The sequence below is a fragment of the Podarcis muralis genome, chromosome 5 (assembly GCF_964188315.1).
Source record: "Podarcis muralis chromosome 5, rPodMur119.hap1.1, whole genome shotgun sequence".
Classification (NCBI taxonomy): Eukaryota; Metazoa; Chordata; class Lepidosauria; order Squamata; family Lacertidae; genus Podarcis; species Podarcis muralis.
Window position 1 is genome coordinate 62881133 of NC_135659.1, and position 20368 is coordinate 62901500.

General features: G+C 44.4%; 1 protein-coding gene across 1 annotated transcript in view; it reads left to right on the forward strand.

Annotated features, from left to right (window-relative positions):
• Nucleotides 1–20368, forward strand: part of LOC114599337 (complement receptor type 1-like) — a 100966-nt gene that overhangs the window by 13452 nt on the left and 67146 nt on the right. The window contains exons 7-8 of the mRNA XM_077928130.1: nt 172–216; nt 19004–19192. Of these exons, the coding sequence (XP_077784256.1) occupies nt 172–216; nt 19004–19192 (234 nt within the window). The remainder of the gene's footprint in view (nt 1–171; nt 217–19003; nt 19193–20368) is intronic.

Here is a 20368-nt window from a genome sequence, read left to right on the forward strand (position 1 = left end):
AATAGCTTGTGTGGTCAACACAGAATTTTTAAATTAGGTTTTATTGGGATTATGTTGTTATTTTTGATTTTTCTGCAGTTTGTTCTAAAAGCTGTTAATTCATTTGAGAGTTTTGATTATTACCATTTAAAGCAAAAACTTTAAATCCATCTGCATGTGCCTCTTATACAGGGCAAGCTGTGCTACCATCAGGAGGCAGTGCTACAAATAATACAGGTTGGAAAACTTTTTTTTTTCATTTCAGTAGCTAGCATTGTAATCGCTTGTGGTACTAGTGGTTAATTCAGAGCTTTTATTAGGATTTCAGAATGTTCTGTTCTTTTTGTCTTGTCCTGCAATGTAATTATTTGCATACCTGTTAACTCCTTGGAGAACTTTGATTTTTACCGTGTCCGTAGTGTTGGCATCTGATCTGTCTGTCTGTCTATCTATCTATCTATCAGATTTAGCATAGTGCGCCCTGCAAACCAGCTCAATATGTGGCTTGTTGCTCAGAAACAAAAAAGAAGCTGTAATGAGGGTTCAAGCATAGGCTTGGCCTTTATACAGAGGTGTACCTAGGGTCCCTTGCAGCATTGGCGTCCATCCCCAACAAAAACACTTTACAGCTATAGCCACATTAGAAACTACTACATTTTACACAACCCAAGTACTCAAAGCATCCAGAGTGAGGGGAGAAGGGTGAAAAAAATCTCATGCCTTTGTGCCGCAGTGTGAGAAGGATGGGAAGCTTCTTCTGCATTTGATCTTGCTGCAACAGCGGTGTCTAGGTCTCTTAGAATTTCTGTGTGATGCTGGGCATGAGGCGGCTAGTTGTTAATAATCATGTGATATTGTTTGATTTATTCTGTTTTCGGTTTTTATTAACCTGTCTATTTAATGTCTATTGCGTGCAGCCCTGGGACCCTTGGGTGAATGGTGGAATATAAATTAAATAAAGTAGAAGGCTGAGTTTTACTTTTGGATTCCTCTTAAGAGCTTGATTATGCAACGAGGGCTTTTCTTTTCCTTTTTTAATTTTTTTAAAAGGAGTGGAAGAGTATTTACACAGCTAGTGAGATTACCTTTCCCCACCGTTGGTGATGAATGTAAAGGTATGTAGGGTGCAAGAGAGATTTCATTTGGGTGCTAATGCATTTACCAGTGGGTGGCATATGGCTTCATGCATGGTGCTTTTTCTCCTCAGGGTTCAGCATTGCAAAATAATAGGGCTTTGGGTGATTTGACTATACAGTGGTGCCTCGCAAGACGAAATTAATTCGTTCCGCAAGTTTTTTCTTCTTGCGAGTTTTTCGTCTTGCGATGCACGGTTTCCCATAGGAATGCATTGAAAATCAATTAATGCGTTCCTAGGGAAACCGCCTTCAGACCAGGTCCGGGGACAGTCTGTTCCCCGACCTCTTCTGAAGGCTGGGGGGGGGGGGGGACAAGGGCTTTTCTTCCCACTGCCAGCCTTCAGAAGGCTGTTCTGAAGGCTGGCGGTGGGGAAAAAAGCCCTTCTTCCCACCTCCCGCCCCGCAAGCTCCGGGGACAGGAGGGCTTTGCTGCCGACCGCCAGCATTTTAAAAGCCCCTGCTGTCCCGGGGCGATTTTAAAATGCTGGCGGGCGGGAGCGAAGTCTCTGCTGTCCCGGGGAGATTTTAAAATGCTGGGGGGCGGGAGCGAACGCTTCGCTCCCGCCCGCCAACATTTTAAGATCGCCCGGGGCAGCAGAGACTTCTCGCCCAAAGCAAGGGGAGCTCTCCGAAGGGCTCCCCGTGCTTCGGGCGACAGGCTGCCGCCCCAAGCCTCGCGCACCCGGTGGGACCTCCTGCCGGGTGCGCGAGGCTTGCAGACACTCGCCCGAAGCAGGGGAAGCCCTCCGGAGGGCTCCCCGTGCTTCGGGTGACAGGCTGCCGCCCCAAGCCTCGCGCACCCGGCGGGACCTCCTGCCGGGTGCGCGAGGCTTGCAGACACTCGCCCGAAGCAGGGGAAGCCCTCCGAAGGGCTCCCCGTGCTTCGGGTGACAGGCTGCCGCCCCAAGCCTCGCGCACCCGGCGGGACCTCCTGCCGGGTGCGCGAGGCTTGCAGACACTCGCCCGAAGCAGGGGAAGCCCTCCGAAGGGCTCCCCGTGCTTCGGGTGACAGGCTGCCGCCCCAAGCCTCGCGCACCCGGCGGGACCTCCTGCCGGGCGCGCGAGGCTTGCAGGCACTCGCCCAAAGCAAGGGGAGCTCTCCGAAGGGCTCCCCGTGCTTCGGGTGACAGGCTGCCGCCCCAAGCCTCGCGCACCCGGCGGGACCTCCTGCCGGGCGCGCGAGGCTTGCAGGCACTCGCCCAAAGCAAGGGGAGCTCTCCGAAGGGCTCCCCGTGCTTCGGGTGACAGGCTGCCGCCCCAAGCCTCGCGCACCCGGCGGGACCTCCTGCCGGGCGCGCGAGGCTTGCAGGCACTCGCCCAAAGCAAGGGGAGCTCTCCGAAGGGCTCCCCGTGCTTCGGGTGACAGGCTGCCGCCCCAAGCCTCGCGCACCCGGCGGGACCTCCTGCCGGGCGCGCGAGGCTTGCAGACACTCGCCCGAAGCAGGGGAAGCCCTCCGGAGGGCTCCCCGTGCTTCGGGTGACAGGCTGCCGCCCCAAGCCTCGCGCACCCGGCGGGACCTCCTGCCGGGCGCGCGAGGCTTGCAGACACTCGCCCGAAGCAGGGGAAGCCCTCCGAAGGGCTCCCCGTGCTTCGGGTGACAGGCTGCCGCCCCAAGCCTCGCGCACCCGGCGGGACCTCCTGCCGGGCGCGCAAGGCTTGCAGGCACTCGCCCAAAGCAAGGGGAGCTCTCCGAAGGGCTCCCCGTGCTTCGGGTGACAGGCTGCCGCCCCAAGCCTCGCGCACCCGGCGGGACCTCCTGCCCGGCGCGCGAGGCTTGCAGACACTCGCCCAAAGATTTTAAAATGCTGGGGGTCGGGAGCGAAGCGTTCGCTCCCGCCCGCCAGCATTTTAAGATCGCCCGGGGCAGCGGAGAAGTCTCCGCTGTCCCGGGAAGGCAGGCGGGGGGGAGCAAAGACTTTTGCCCCCCGCCAGCCTTCAGAAGAGGTCCAGGACCTCTTCTGAAGGCCGGCTGTGGGCGAAAGTCTTTGCTCCCGACCGCCAGCAATTTAAAACAGGTCCCCGGAGATTTCCCTATGGGCTTTCGTCTTGCGAAGCAAGCCCATAGGGAAATTCGTCTTGCGAAGCGCCTCCAAAACAGAAAACCCTTTCGTCTTGCGGGTTTTCCGTCTTGCGAGGCATTCGTCTTGCGGGGTACCACTGTATTAGGAACCAAGTGGAAAGTAGTGCATGTGCATATTCTCAAGATCCCAGGTCTGCTGAATAAAGTGTGGAGCTACTCTTCCAGCCTAGATTAATGAAGGCCAAGCGTACACCACAACTTTGTCTTGGTGACTAACCCTCTGCTTAGTATACCTTCTGGAGCAAAATGAAGGCTTTGGAGTCAAGGTGCTAGGGAAATAATTTGAAATCATAGTATTTTAGTTGCTTTTGTGACTTGTATCGTATATTATTAGAAGTATTTATTCATGTTTCCCATTTGCTACCCTCTTTGCTAAAATTCTTCCACACATCTTTGAATCTACTAGAGTGAAGTTCTTGAGATGAATTAACTAGACTACTGAACATAGATTAAGGTTTTGATGTGTAGTTCACTGGTGTATTCAATGTGTAGTGCTATGTATAATTATTGGGGAACTGCACCTGGTGTTTGGATGTAGTGTTAGGGAATATCCATGCTCAATGCCTCATAAGTTTTCAAAATCTGAGGTTTTGTCTACATGTTATTTGGTTCCAATGTGGTTGGTTGGCTGCCCTTGCACTGTGTTCCAATGACAGAAGCAATAATGTGCATTGATTTTGGGGTTTCTTTTACATTGTTTCCTTTACAATGACATATCAGTGAAAGTGGTTTCAAATACAAGCTTTATACCTGTGATCGTATTGTTCAGAGGCTGTAGCTGCATACTAATTTCATTTCCATCTTATCGTACTTTGTAGTAAGGCTGTGTTACCAAGCACTTTGATACACTTGTTTTCTGTGTTTGCATTTGTGTGTGTGTGTGTGTGTGTACATGTGTGTACTACACCAGAGAATGCAACTGGCACATCATTAAATATATTAAAATGCTTTTGGAAGGACAATCTATTGAGGAACTACAGAGAGTGGTTTTAAAGAGAGATCAATGGTGATAGATGCTCCTTAGTCTGGAATGGGGATTAAATTGGGCTTCTCCATGTGCAGACACCAGATCTGCAATCCTTGTTCTCCCCAGTAACAATCTCTCTCTCTCTCTCTCCTCTCTGTGTGTGTGTGTGTGTTTGTGTGTGTATATATTACTATATACATAAAAATGGAACACTGTCATCAGGGTGTGGCTTACGCCAAAAGGAGGAGGAGAAGGTTAGACAAACCTCTCTCTGGAGTGCCCTCCCCAATTAAACCCGCCTGCAGTGAGGTTTAATGGAGAAGGGAGGCATGTCAGATACTGGTTTGCCAAATGGTTCTCTGAAGCGCCTCCTTTAAAAGGGGTGGGGCTTAGAGTGAGGGACGGGCACACTATGAGGGTATAAGCAAGGGGGTTGGTCAGGTGTGGGGGAAGTGGGGTTGGCAAAGGGTTTGAGTGAGCAGAGGCGGCAACCGAGAGAGAGAGAGAGAGAGAGAGAGAGAGAGCGTGTATGTGTGTATATGTATATAAGATCTATATTATATGTGTGTGTATTCTCTCTAAAGCGACACTGCCCATGTCTACTGCTTTGAATCAGTAAGTCAGGATCAGCTTATAGCAGATTTGGTCCTATAATGAATGATATCTCCTTAAGTAACATGTCCCTGCATTACCCATGGCCTTTGAAAAACATTTCTTTTTTATTTTATTTTAAGGAACACAACTTCGAACTCTACTTTATATTTGTAAGTTATCTTATTATGCATTTGTTTGACTCTAATCAGGCATTTCTTTAACTATGATTGAAATACTTTACAAATAGTACTGTAAGTTATTATGCGTTCTTCTGATTTTCTTTTCCCACTAGTGTGAGAAAGTGAAACATTACTGAATAGCGCAGTATGAACACACTGTTTCATAAGAGGAAAATCCATAACAAGGAGTCATATGGTAGCCACCGCCAATAAATTATGTGGATACTCCCTCCCTCTCCCAAATTATGTGGCTATTGTGCCATAGTGAAATGGCATCTGAATGTAGTCACTCAAGAATGTAGAGTAAGACCAAGGCAGCATAGAAGCCAACTGCTAGGGGCAATGGGAGTTTCGGCCCCCACAATAAAATATTTGATGGGCCCAGGCCCCTGCAAAGTTGATGTCAACTCCCATTCAAATAGTGTGTGTGCGCACTGCATCATGTGATCAGTTATGCAGGGCAGGGCTTACCTGGGCCCCCACAATATATTATTCAAGTTGGCACCCCTGCAAGGCCATGGTTCCCTCAAAATGTCGATGAGCTGCAGCTTCAGTCATCCCTTACCATTGGCAATGGTGGCTGGGGTTGATGGAAGCCAGAGTCCAATAAGATCTGGAGGGCATTACCTTGACTATCCCGATATAGAATCTCAGACTTTTCATAATATCACAGTGAACAATTTACGTTTGTAGCGAAAATCTGTGGATCTATATAGTGAATGCATACACACAAATGCTTTCATCTCTGTAGGGGCTTAAATTGAAAGCAAAGTGTAAACTTTGCCACTTAGTAATGATAATATTCTGGTTATTTTCCTTTTCAATATTATTGTTTTCTATTTAGATTAGGGACTGGGCATTCTAGGTTTGTCCCCACCTTTTTAACAGAGGATAAGTTTGTATGGGACGTGGGTGGCGCTGTGGGTTAAACTACAGAACCTAAGGCTTGCTGATCAAAAGGTTGGCAGTTCGAATCCCCACGACGGGGTGAGCTCCCGTTGCTTGGTCCCTGCTCCTGCCAACCTAGCAGTTTGAAAGCACATCAAAGTGCAAGTAGATAAATAGGTACTGCTCTGGCGAGAAGGTAAATGGCATTTCCGTGCACTGCTCTGGTTCATGACCCGGAAGCTGTACGTCGGCTTCCTCAGCCAGTAAAGCGAGATGAGCACTGCAACCCCAGAGTCATCTGCGACTGGACCTAATGATCAGGGGTCCCTTTACCTTTACCTTTAATTTTGTATGTACTATTAAACCATGGTTTAGCATTACAAGGACAAGCTGCAGTGAGCCCAGGCTTGCATGCTCCTCCTCCCCAATTTGTTGCCTGAGATTAGTGCTGCTAATTAAATTAGTGCTATATAGCACTTGCATTGTGGTAATACTTCATTTATAGTTTCCATCACCTTCTTTTCTCCCCCATCTCTCAGCACTTCTGGTTGTGGCATTTCTTCTTGCTGTTGGTATTTTTTTCCTAAAGAAAGTTTTTGAAAAGAGAAGAAGGTAAGCTGGTCATAAATTCTTGTTTAGCACAATATTCATATCCAACCCATTGCCAGTTTCTTCTCTGTAGCACCTTTGTTCAGTCATGTCTTGTGTCAGGGTCACATCTGGGGAGGGATGGTGTGTACAACAAAACAAAACTTGACTCCCCCCTTCTTCTGAGCATCCTTACTGTTTCTAGACCTGATGCAGCAAGTGGTCCAAGCTCTTTGCCCTGCTTACCAGGCTCTGGGATGCTTTGTGAAATCTTGTGGGGCCACCTGAGTTTTCACAAGAACTCACAAGACTCTCCCGGAGCCCAGTAAGCAAGTCTGAGAGCTTAAAAGCTCTTTCCACACCAGGAAAACGATGCACAAAAGGAGCTTTTAAGCTCTGCCTTTCATGCATTTGATTTGTTTTATTTCAACTGGCCGTCCTTCAACCATGTAAAGCTGAAATCACACATGTCAAATGCCTGGGAGTTGCAATCGTACTTTTTTTTTATCTGTTCTTATGCATTTGTAGATGCTTTAGGGTTTCTTCTTCTTCTTACAAGCATGTAGAAAGCAGGGGGTGGAGAACAGCTTGTAGCCACTCATTGTAATAGTATTCTTAAATCCAACATACTGTACGGGATACATTGGAATACATTCCCTGACCTAGAGATGAGAATAACTCATCCTCTGCAAAAAATAGTGTTTATACAACACAGCAGAGAGGTACGTATTTGAAACCTGGCAAATAAAAGGTTAGGCTGCAATCTAAACACCTTATTTAGGGAGTAAGGACCACTGCCGATTGTGAAACTTTCTTCTGAGTAAGCATGTATAGCGCTGTGCTCTTAGTCATTCTTCTTCTTTATATGCCTGCCTCTTTCTTTTGCTTGTTCAGCCACTTGAATCAAGGAACTTTAAACCATGCAGTCTTATGAAATATGGTCTGCAGAAATAGGAAACAGCACAGCTGACTTTAGCATCAAAAGGTATTATTTTTAAAGTCATTTTAATGTTGAAAATTAAATTAAGTAGCAGTTGTGACTTTGGGAGGGAGAAGGGATTCTCTTTGTTCTCCTGACTCTGGAATCATACATGCTCCTGTACCTCTACCCTTCCTAAAATAGTTATGGGGATTACAGTACAGTGTATCTATGCTGCCTTTATACTGGGCAAGCTGGCTGATTCTCATGCAGATTTTCACAAAGAGATATGATTGCTTAACATAGGAGGGAAGGGGGGCTGAGCAAATAAGCTTGAAGAGCATAAATTTTTTACACACATTTTCTTGCATGGCGAGTTTTCGTTTGATAACATTTCAAGCCTCCTGGAGAAGACATTCATAGAATAAATCAAGTCAAGTTCATTAATAGTCCACATATCTTAAAAGAACAAATATTTGATTTCATTCAGCTGAGTTTATTTCATTTAAAAGAAACTAAAAAATATATAAGAAAGCACAATAAAAGTATATTTTTAAAAGATTGGGACAAAATTGAAACCAGTGCCTCTTGATAGTTATGTAAAAAGTTGTTCCCAGATATTTATAACTTGATATACAGACTTCACAACTGATTTAGGGTGCTTCCAGATAGGGCTTGCCGATTGGAAGGTCGGCAGTTCAAATCCCCGCAACGGAATGAGCGCCCATTGTTCTGTCCCAGCTCCTGCCAACCTAGCAGTTCGAAAGCATGCCAGTGCAAGTAGATAAATAGGTACCACTGTGGCAGGAAGGTAAATGGCGTTTCCATGTACTCTGGTTTCCGTCACGGTGTTCCGTTGTGCCAGAAGCAGTTTAGTCATGCTGGTCACATGACCCAGAAAGCTGTCTGTGGACAAAGGCAGCTGCCTTGGCCTGAAAGTGAGATGAGCGCCACAACCCCATAGTCACCTTTGACTGAACTTAACCATCCAGGGGTCCTTTACCTTTTACCTTTTACCTTACCTAATATTGTAAAACTGGTCGTGAGATAGCACAAATGGGTTACTGTACTAAAAAAAGTAATCCTTTTTTTCCTGGAAGGGGTAATCCAGGCTAAATGGAGGGAAATGTGTTCTAGCTAGCATTTTTTTTTGCCAACCACTAGAAGCACAAAGTTACCTAAGTGTGTTAGATATGACCATTGTTGAATGAATAAATCCCGGTTTCCTCCTATAGAGGGCACATGCTATCTTTTATGTTCTCTAATTGTACTGCTTTTTAAATATGAGGAACTTAATGTTTCCGTTGGTGCAGCCTGTTTCAGCGAAAAGAAAAGAAAACTTGTTGCCACATAAATAACACATTTTTCGCACGAGCCTGTTTACATTAAACCTGTTTCTTTGGTGATATAAAAAAATTCTATAGTTGCAGGTTATACATTTATTTACAGAATGCTTTAAAAGACCAAGGCTGCATACACAATCTCTTGTTTGTAGCAAAAAAAATATGTTTTTTTCAATCCAAAATCATTCATAATTGTCCTCATAATGTTTTCACTCTAGATTGATTCTATATCTTGCATCCTGCATCTTGCATCTGTACACCGCTAATAAACTAGCAAGCATAACACTGGAAGTAAAAACTTAAGATTAATATTCCTTTTTCCTTTTTCTGCATACAATTTGTGGATCATATTATGTTTTCTCTTCTTAGACTGCACTACAGTAGGGAGCTGTTGAGTTGAGGAGAAATGAGCAAAGCAACAGATTACCCCTGTATCAGCTGGTTTTGCATGCAAATGTAGATATTCCCTAGCTAGAAAAACATTTCCCTGAACTTTGAAGGCATGTTTGATAAGACCTACTTACAGTATTAAATGTTACATAACTTTGACTTAGATTTGCATAGAGAGTCAAGTCTTTTATTGTCTTGGACAGAATCTAATTGGATGTACTGTATAAATAAAGAACCCATCCTATTTTTTGGCATCTAAGATTTATTTCTATTTTTTTGCACATCTACCATAAGGAACAGCTAAAACATCACAAATTAGGGAATAAGCATTTGGGTTCACTAGAACTCTGTCTTCAGGCTTAAATGTTCATTAAAGACAAGAAAAGGGAAAATGTGTGTCATGGGCATATGTCATGAAATATATTTTTTCTCTTCTCTTCTCGATCTTTGGCTGGTTGACATTACTGAATATCCACCTTGAAGAAGAGTTCTGAGTAATTCAAAAGCTTACTCATTACGTTATTGCAGTAATTTAAGAACTAACAGTAGGTATCCAACGTAATGCTTACAGTGGATTTTTTGGGAAGAGAAGCAAACCAAGACCACCTAAATATCTATATCTCCTCTGATCATACCCCTGATTACTTAAATGTACTTTAAAATTGTGTTCCTGGAAAAGTGCTTATAACGTTTGGCTCTGTTTTCTGCTGCCTTAAGAAAGGAAACAATTGAACATTATATCTCATTAATAGAGTTTATAAGCAATTTTCTTCCAATGAGAATTTTTATTGGGATAGTCTTTGATATAGGTTGACACTAGTTCTCAACAAATCAAATTATATATACAAGGTGGTGGTTGCTGCCTCTGTGGTGCCAGGTTTAAGCAATGAAAATGATTCAGTATAAACTGAATCCTATTTAATGGTGTTGTAATGAAAACCCATTAGGCTGCAATCTTATACCCATTTTACCTGGAAGTAAAGCCCACTGTACTTACTTTTGAGTGCATGTGTATAGTTTTGCACTTATTTAACTTAAACGTTGGATCAATTTTATGGGTATATTAAATGGCTAGAGTTGCTAAGCATTTGCCCAAGATGAGAAACTGTGGTGCAAAATTAGTCGTCCTCGCCAAGGTAGGTTGGAGAAGAACAGGGTGGAGGCACAGAGGTTACAGATTTCCTCTGTGCATCAGAGCATATAAAAGCTCAGCCATTGTCTTAACGCAAGAATTGGCAAACCTGCTGGTCACAGTTTTGTTTACAATGAAGTTGCTAGGCATCTGACCTGGTTCTGGCCAAATAGGCATAGCCAGGGCCTGGGAGTGATGTACATCTGGAACATGCATCCAGGTATCCCTGTTGGCCTAAGAAGCTTTTAAAGGGATCTAGGCTTAACATATCACTTGTTCTGAATGATTCTTGTTCAGTGGGCTTCTTTTGTGGTCCAGTTATCCTATAGTCCACTTCTTTTGCCAGAACCTCGTGGTGTATTAACCTTGGTTGTGTATTAACCTGAATTCCCCTGGTACCTTCTTGGGCACCGTAGCTAGGGAGACACCTGAAGGTCTAGTTGAGAGAAGGGGCCCACAATCCAGTTGGCCACTGGCTCCTTGTTTATTTTTGCTGTGGCAATTTTGGGTAGCTCTTGAACCACTTTATGGCTTGACACTTCCAATACCTGCACTCACCTATGGCTGGTATGTGAAGACCCTTGGTAAAGCCCTCCCAAAGGTAACCCACCACTTGGCAGTCTGGGAACAAATACAGAAGCAAGTGCAAGGCAGCAGGGTGTACTGGAGAGAGGTCAAGGGAGGACCTGAGGTTTGGGTGAGTGATTACTCCTTTCTCCCACACCAGTGGAAGGAGCAGGGTGCCAGTATCCTTCCTTGGTCCCCCCAGGACCATAGCCCCAGGGTCCTCAAAAGAAGCTGTGGGGGGCATGAGTACAGGTGCAAGTGGGTTGAGAGTGGAGAGCGAAGCAAAGTTCACACGCGTGCATGACCTTACATTGAGGTCTTGGGCAGGCCTCCTGATTAGACTTTCAGCAAACATGGCGTAAGGGGTCCCGCTTGGAAGCAGGGCTTGTTAGTTTAAAGGCCCTCTGACCTCTCCCTGATATGGGGTCCACCAGATTGAGCCAGAAAATACTGTTATGTAGATTCCACCTGGCATGGGGATTGCTGGAAGCCCTCTTATGGAAGGCTTTGTCATAGTGGAATACAGTGGTACCTCGGGTTACATACGCTTCAGGTTACATATGCTTCAGATTACAGAGTCCACTAACCCAGAAATAGTACCTCGGGTTAAGAACTTTGCTTCAGGATGAGAACAGAAATCGCGCAGCAGCGGCAGTGGGAGGCCCCATTAGCTAAAGTGGTGCTTCAGGTTAAGAACAGTTTCAGGTTAAGAACGAACCTCTGGAATGAATTAAGTACATAACCAGAGGTACCACTGTAGCCCGCTTGGTGGAATAACCCGAACCCTCTTTTTTTCATACCTCCAAGATATTTTAGGTTTCCTTTTCCCAATTCAGGAGGCAACAACGTAAAAAGGTAAATGTAATAACCATTGGCCTCAGTCCTGACTAATTGCTACATGCCAATGGTGCCATGCCAATGGACAAGAGGGAAAGGAGATGGAGCAGCTGATGTATCTCTAACATTTTACAATAGGGTACTTTCCGGCCACGCAAAAGTTAGAGGACATCTCTCTGCTCTCCATCCAGGCAAACAAGAGGCGTTATCACAGTTCAAGAACACGTTCCAGCCAGGCAAAAGCACTATCAGATTGCGCAGAGCAGAGCTGGGGAGGAAGCATTAGCTTTGGAGAGGGTATGCCTGGGCTGATTCTTCAGAATAGAAAAGGCATAATGACTTCCCTGCTTCAGGTTGGAGTGGGGCCAGGAGGAACCGCACATCATCAGGGGTGGGGTCAAATGCACAGCTCCACAACATGTTTATTTATTTATTTATTGCCCATCCACGCAAGCAAGATATAAAGGGGTGTTTTATCCTCACTTGAGTGTCTTCTCTCCATTGCTTTGCATTTTTGTAGCAAGTAATAAGGCTTCTAACCAGGAAGTAAAGTCATTGTTATTGTTGGCATGGGGACAGCATTACAGTAAAAAGGAAGTTATTGATTTCCACTGAAAGCCAAACAAATATTATAGAAGTGAAGTACCGTAATTTACTGCTGAACTTAATGCAGGAGTAAGCTGCTTGAAAAGGCAGGTGTGAACATATCCATTTGTGTTCTTCAGTTGCTAATATATTATTAGCTATACTCTGTTCAGCAACCACAGGAAGAAGTCAGAAAGCGGAAAGGGTGTGGGAACTGAGCATTTTCATGACATCAGTACTGTGCCCATCCGTACTGAACATTTCAGAAAGATAACATCATTTTTAAAAATAGTCTGTCCAATAAAAAGAATCAGATTGTTTGTTTTATAAAAGGAAATCACTACAGTGCCACGAGGTAGTCTCTCTGAAGTCAGCACTTAAGTCATAAACTATATTTACTTTAAAAATCATTATGGGCTAGTTTATGTGGAAATAGATCAACCATGGAAGGGTTAAATTACTCATTTGTGCCTATGGGCAGCTGACAGTAGTGATTTTCCTTAGGCAAAAATCTCCCTCTCAGATATATTTTTTGTGTATCTGGTCTGCCCGCTGCACTATTCAGTAACAATAAAGCATTCACCCTAATTTCAGCCTTCCTGTTTTTATGCAGGGGTGTGTGTGTGTGTGTGTGTGTGTGTGTGCTGGGGGAGAAAATATATAGTCAACTGAGTGGGGGGAGCATATCCAGCCATATTTTTTTTAGCTTTTTACATTTTTATTCCATTTTTCCTTTAAAAACATTATATATAGGATTAGATTTAGGAGCGTGGGGAAACTCCCTGAGTTTATAATGGTGTCAACAAATTACTCATTAATCCCATAAGATGCTAGACTTAATTTCATAATGCACAGAACAATTCCTTTCACCATGAAATTTCAGCATTCTAAAAAAGGTGATGGATTTAGAAAGATGAAAAGCTGCTTTCATCTTATTTAAAATACTTTTGTAGCAATTACCACAACACAATGAAATGGTTCTGCTTTGAGGGAACTAAAATGTTACGCTCCAGGAAAGAGCAGAATATCTGAAGAATTCTTTTGATTATACAAAATCTGGATGTCCCAACAGACCTTCAGGATGATAATTCATTTATTGCTCATTACTTTATCCCACCCTTTTTATTTTAGTTTATTTATTTAATTTCTATACCGCTTTATATTTTTAAGAAAAATCTCAAAGCGGTTTACAGCATATTAAATCAAGATCCTGCTTCCAAGATGCTAATATATGGTTATCTCACATTATCTGTAGGTTAGGCTGCGAAAGAGTGACTTAAGTGGGCAGTGCTATGGCAAGGTCTGCCGGGAAAAGCACCTTAGGATGCTACAGATACCTGGCTCAACCAGCATTGAGGCCCCTATGCTGGTTCAGCAGATGATTCACTGGTGTCACTTGTTCAGCTGGCTGCGCTGAAGCCAGTGTAAGTCCCCCCCAAAAGGGGTATTCTGAGGCAGGACCAGAGAGTGGGGACTTAGGCTGTTTACCTTGTTCAGCTCAGTCATGTGACCTGGTAACTTGGCATAGACACTATTTTAAAAGCTTGTTTTCCATCTACAAGGCTTATTATAGGCAAAGCAGCAGCAGCCCCACTGCTAAATGAGATTTAGACCTGGTGTAATGTTACATTGCCTTACCCAAAGGAACTGAATGAGCTTCATGCCGAATGGAGGTTTGAAGCCTGGTATCCCAGAGGAAGTCTTAACATTGGTCCATTAGGCTACACAACAAAGAGGTATTACTTGCTGCTCAATGTAAACTGATAAGTTTTATTTCATTAAGTGCTTTTGATCTCAGGGTTAAAAGATAACTAAGTTTTACTCAGACCCATTTAACTAAGTTAATCATGTTCATCATTTTTGGAGTAGGACTAGTATTAAATACAACCCAATGACAATACTTATATTTACTGTTTCATGCCACAGAGCGAACAAGAACTGCACATTGTATATATAGAGAGAGAGAGTGCCAAAGGTTTGGTAAGCAGCTGAAGGTATCAGCCTTAGAAAAATAAATGAGTATAACAGTTTAAGCAGCACCCATGACATAAAGGTAGACTGGTAATTTTTTTCTAGAGATATTTATACTCTTTATTATTTCCTCATGTTGCTTTATAAAACTTATCCCCCATTTCCTCATATTGTGAAAGACATGAATATATGCAAAGCAGAGAGTGGGTGAGGCTGTAAGACAAATAAAAAAAAATACCCTGCTTTCATACCTTGCCTTGCTTTGGATGATGCAACAGTTCTTCAGAAAGGGAGTAACAACAATTATTTTGGCAGGATTGCCAAGAATGTGGTTGCCATGCCAGTCCCTATGTCAAGGAATTGAATTTGACCTCATCACTTATACTGCTTTCTATCCTAAGTAGGCAAATCCAACTAATCAGATTACTCCTTATCTGTTAGCTAACATAAATGCATAAGAAAGATAAACACATGAGAAGAACAATGTTGCATTTGTACTTCCTGCTTTTCTCCCACTGCCATAGCAAAATTCGGACCAGTTTCAGAGACATCACTAATGAGAAGCTATGTACTAGAAAATGAAAGCTTACAACAAAAGGCTAAGAAGGGTACTAAAAGCGGTATATAGTGTGGGGAAAGAGGGAATAAAGAATCTTCTGTTATACATACAGGGATTGGCAAGAAACTTGAGATAGACAAACAGAAGTACACAGGCTCTGGCAGATTGAGAAGATGACACCAATGGTGGGTCCAACAGTCAAGAAGGTGGTTTCTGCATGTGCTTCAGAGGGAAGTGGGGGGCAGATGAGACACATCAACCTCATCAACCATCTAGAAGGAAAACTCTGTTCCTAAACCTCCACTGCCTTATGGAATATATTTGGGAGAAGAAAAGGTTAATAATAATAATAATAATAATAATTTTTATTTATACCCCGCCCTCCCCAGCCAAGGCTGGGCTCAGGGCGGCTAACAAGCAATAATAAAAACAAGTTGAATGAATACAACTTAAAAACAAGATTAAAATACAACATTAAAATATTGAAACATTAAAATAGTAAAATGTAGCCTCATCGCAGGAGGAGAAAGGAAAAGAAAAAAGAAAGAGGGGGAGGGAATCAAATTGGCTCCAAGCCAAAGGCCAGACGGAACAACTCTGTCTTACAGGCCCTGCGTAAAGAAATCAAATCCTGCAGGGCCCTGGTCTCATGAGGCAGAGCATTCCACCAGGCCGGAGCCAGAGTTGAAAAGGCCCTGGCTCTGGTTGAAGCCAATCTAACTTCCTTAGGGCCCGGGACCACTAGGGTGTTGCTATTTATGGACCTTGAGGCTCTCCATGTGGCATACTGGGAGAGGCGGTCCCGTTGGTACGAGGGTCCTAGGCCGTGAAGGGCTTTAAAGGTCAAAACCAGCACCTTCAATCTGACCCTGTACTCCACCAGCAGCCAGTGCAGCTGGAAAAGCACTGGGTGAATATGCTCCCATGGCAGAGACCCCGTGAGGAGCCTCGCTGCAGCATTCTGCACCCACTGGAGTTTCTGGGACAGCTTCAAGGGCAGCCCCGCGCAGATCAAATTACAGTAGTCAAGCCTGGAGGTGACTGTCACATGGATCACTGTGGCCAGGTTGGGGCGGGAAAGGTAAGGGACCAACTGTTTACTCTTCAACTGTTAAGGAGTAAACACTACAGAAATATGTAGTACAATCCCTAAGACAGTTGGAGGGTGCCTTGTACGCCGCCTTCTGACAACTCCTGCAGCCAAGTTGATACAAAACACTGCTCTGCTTTCCTTTAGACCATTATCAGGGTGACCAAGATGGGGGTCTTATCGTCTAGGCAGCATAGGACCTCCATACACACTGCCCAAGCTTGCACCCTGGGGGTAACTTTGGTGCTGCTAATGCAGCAGACGGCTTCACTCCTGGAGGCACACACCATTGCCTGTTGAGACAGATGGATGCCAGATTGTGTGCATATGTTTGCAGGGGTAGTGCTTGTGGATGGATAGTGGCAGTCAGAATTGCCCAATCCTCTTCTAAGCCAAACTAATGAAGAGAACAGGAGAATTACAAAAACTTTACATACTTGCTTCATTGAAACCATAGCAGTAGCTGGGCCGTACCAGGCCCGGGTCGGCCCTGTAGGGCGACTCTGTTTGGAAATGATACCAGAGTGCAATACTGTGGGGTTCACTTAGGTCCTATCTGCACTATACATTTAAAGTAGGATGCCTTCATCTGCCCCAGATGCAAGAAAACATGTCTCTACTGCATCATACTCTACTCCAGCATAGGCAGGCGGTGCAGCCTTCCAGCACTTTGACTTCACCCCTAAGGGCACACTCCTCCATTGTCACCTGAGGCAGATGGATGCCAACAAATAACACTTTAAACAGTCATGGGATATGTAGTTGGGAAGGGCGTTGAGAGTTAGGGGGCTCTTATTCCCCTCCTAGTGCTAATTTCCAGGGTTTCTTGGGAAGTGGGATTGATTGTTAAAACACTCTGAGAATTACAGTTTATGTGGAAATCAATTCGGGTCCCTCGAGGTCCCCCAGTCCCAACACCAGGAGCATCTGGACACGCCCCAGCTTGGGCTGCCATGCACGGAGCCCGTTATCTCTTCTCCTCAGGGGTCAGAGAGCAGACTCATCACGCGGCTGTTATCCGAAAGTTGGTTTCTCCTAAGTTATGGTTTCGCCCACATTTTTCACCCGCCAATCCCGAGCGCGCTCTTGCCCGCAACCTCCAACCAGCACGCGCGCAGCAGCCTTGGGGCGTTAGCTAATACCGGGAACCGATAACGGCGGAGGCGGTTCCTCCTGTGGCTCCCCCCCCCCCACGCCTTCCTCTCGGCGGAGCCTCGGAGGCGAGGCCACTGCTCACGCCCCTTGGCCGGAAAAGCGCGCCGCCGCCTCTCTCTTCCCGTCGAGTTGTTTCCTGGGCCCGCTCCGTCGCTTTGCTTTTCAGCTGCGGAGGGAGCAGCGGTGGCGCTTTCTCTTTCTCTGATTCCGGGCTCTCTCTCTTGTACGATGGCGCCTCTTCCCGGCTTCCCAGGCAGGGGGCGGTTTCCGTTAGCGCTGCTGCTGTTGTTTTCCTCGCTGTCCAGAGTTCAAGGTGAGGCGGGGGGGCTTCGGGATGCCGTCTCCCTCCAGAGCCGAATCATGTCCGAGGGCGAAGCAAGGCTTTCTTGGGGATGGCGAAGGCAATTCCCGCGTCCAGGGCAGGAGGGAACTAGGAGCCTGTCTATGTTTACCTGAACTTTGCTCTTTTACTATTTCCACGTGTTTGTTCATATTCTGCCTTCTCGAGCAACAAAGATCTGCTCCGCCTTCTGCTGTGACAGCACTTCAGATATTTGGAAACAGCCACCACGTCTCCCCTTAAATCTTCCGTTTTTCCAGGCCTTACTTCATAAGACCTTTAACTATACTGGATGCTGTACTCTTGACATGCTGCTGGGGCATATGAATAATGTGTTGCAATTCTGGACAAGCCCAGAGCTTCCCTGACCTTGCTGTGGGTCCTTTTTGCTTTCTTCTTCCTTTATCTTGTACTGTTTTCAAGAGTCAAAAGCAAATAACAGGGAGCCTCCTTGACTAATGATGTCAGTACTAAGCCAGGCAGCCAGGCAGTGCTAGACACAGAGCCACATAAGATCACTGCATTCAGGGGAGGGCTCTTAATAAAGAAGCGACAGCCTGCCTACCTGATGCAAGAGCTTGTGTCATAAATGAGCATCCATGGTATTCACAACATACCTTGATTTGAACACTGCAGCATGCTCTATAAGCACATTGGACATGTGCTGGACAGGCCTGGCATTTGAATACTATGTGTTTGTTTCCTTTTGCTGTCTCTTTGAATACAATTTTTATTGCATGGACTTGAAGTAGTAGTGAGAGAGCTACCTAACATTCCAAATGGCATTTGCAGTTACTAGAAAACATGTAAATTTATTTGGTGCATTATATGTCACTAAAATTTAAGGGTGTCATTATCTTGTTGCTTCCAAAACTTCCTAAGCAGGAATAGCCAAGTATGAAGCGCTGAGGGTAAATATGTTTTTTGTACATCGCCTCACTTCCAATAAGAGGATTGTGTATTAATTCTTGAAAAGCTGAAGGCCATACTTTGGCAATAATATATGTATTTTAGGGTCAACCAAAAGGTCACAGGCAAGGTTTCAAATGAACTAGGATTTTGTTGGGGATTTGTCATGATTGCATCACAGGATTGGAAGAAGAAAACATAGATGTAAGAATTTGCAAAATTAATTAATGTTTTCATCTACTCAAGATCCTTAAAAAAAACCAATGCTGCAATAGTTAATTGCTTACAGCTCTAGTAAATTTGTTGTGAAGAAAATAGTTCTTAATGTATGATGAAATACGTTTCTTTCTTTCTTAAAGCATTTCAGCTACTGCCTTTTTGAAAAGCAAGTAATTCTTTAGCAACCTGACACTAGACTCACAAGCAGTGTGTGCAATGGGATATTAAACATGCTTCAGTGGATAGTCCCCTTCATCTTTCAGGATTTTGGCCCAGTACAGTAAGGCTGCAGTCCTATCCTCACTTACCTTCAAGCAAGCCCCACTGAAGTCAGTAGGGCTTACTTCCAGGTAGCTATGGTTATGATTGCTCTGTAAGTCTTTCTGTTGCCAGTCTTGTTCCAACAATGCTCTGTAAATGAAATCCAGGAATCTATTAGGACATGGCTCTCATTAGATCCCATTAGAGGAAAATCTCGTAGACATTTATTTATGAATCATCCAGTGTTCAATGCTACAATGAACCTTGACTTCGCTCCCATAGCTTCTAAGCTTCCTATCAATTTTTATTTCCAGGTGATTGCACCCATCTAAATGTACCTAATGCTAGCCTAAGGAGTGGGGATCCAAAAGACAGTTATCCTGTTGGGACTACTTTGCAGTACCGTTGCATTCCAGGTTATGAGCCTATTCCTGGAGTGACTCTTTCTCTTACGTGTCTTGCCACTTCACGATGGTCAACAGAAAATCCAAAGTTTTGTCAAGGTGAGTTTCACTTTGCAGAATATGTAAAACTATCGAACAGCCACCTTAGATCAGAGCAGTGGATTAGAGGAGATCCAGACACTTCAAAAAGTTAGGAAATAATACAGAAGGGTTTTCTATTGTAGTATGTTGAGGGCTTAAATTGGGAAACTAGAATATTCTAAGTATTACTCCTCCCAGTGGTGGACTTAGGTGGTGGATGCCCTTGGGACTGTAGTCACAGCGGTGCTTCTAAGAAACAAGAACAGAGAAATAGCATCCTGGGAGGAACCCCAAAGTTTGCAGAAGTACTAAATAACAACTTTTAAGAAACTAAAGAGGAAAAAATAGCCTGATGAAGATGGAACATGAACTATAATAATAATAAATTTTATTTATACCCCGCCCTCCCCAGCCAGAGCCGAGCTCAGGGCAGCTAATGCCAATAAAATCACTGTAAAAACATAATAGGGGGAAAAGGGGGGGGGGAGAGAGAAAAAAACCACCCCCAATTTAAAATACAGTTTAAAATGCAGCCTCATTTTAAAGTAGCTGATCAGGTTATCAGGTGGTTGGCTAACAGCCGGGGGCGGGAACTGAATGGAGAGGATGAATTTGTTTGGTGGAGAAAGGGCCTGACTGGCTGTCTACAAACCTTCTCTTGGAAGGTGACGGAATATCACAGCATTTTGTTGTGGCTGGTCCTATTTGTTCTTTCTAATGCTGTTTCTTTCTTGTCCTTTGCACTGTTGGCCATTATTTAATTTGATTCCAAAGTTCCATACACAGAAAAGTATGGTGCAAAAACGTGGTTACAAAGCATGGATCCACAGGAATTATCAGGATTTTTGCATTGGGTCACCCCAAATTCACCATCAGATCACATGTCTGTGGCCACAGCATGAAGCACAAAAATGATACATCCACTGTTTCATTCAGAATGTTTTTTCCCTTGTTTTCCTCCTCTAAAAACGATGTGCGTGTTATGGTCAGGTGCGTGTTATAGAGCGAAAAATACGGTAAGTTTAAGGAACTGAAGTGAAATAACTGAAAAGAAGCTGTGTGTGTGCCACCTTGTTTGGAAGCCTATAACATCCACTAAATTTAATATAATATAAATAGTCTGTTTCTTGAAAGATTTCTGTCTCCTTACACATCCTTTGTTTTACCAGTTTTGTTCTGTAAAATAAAACCTTT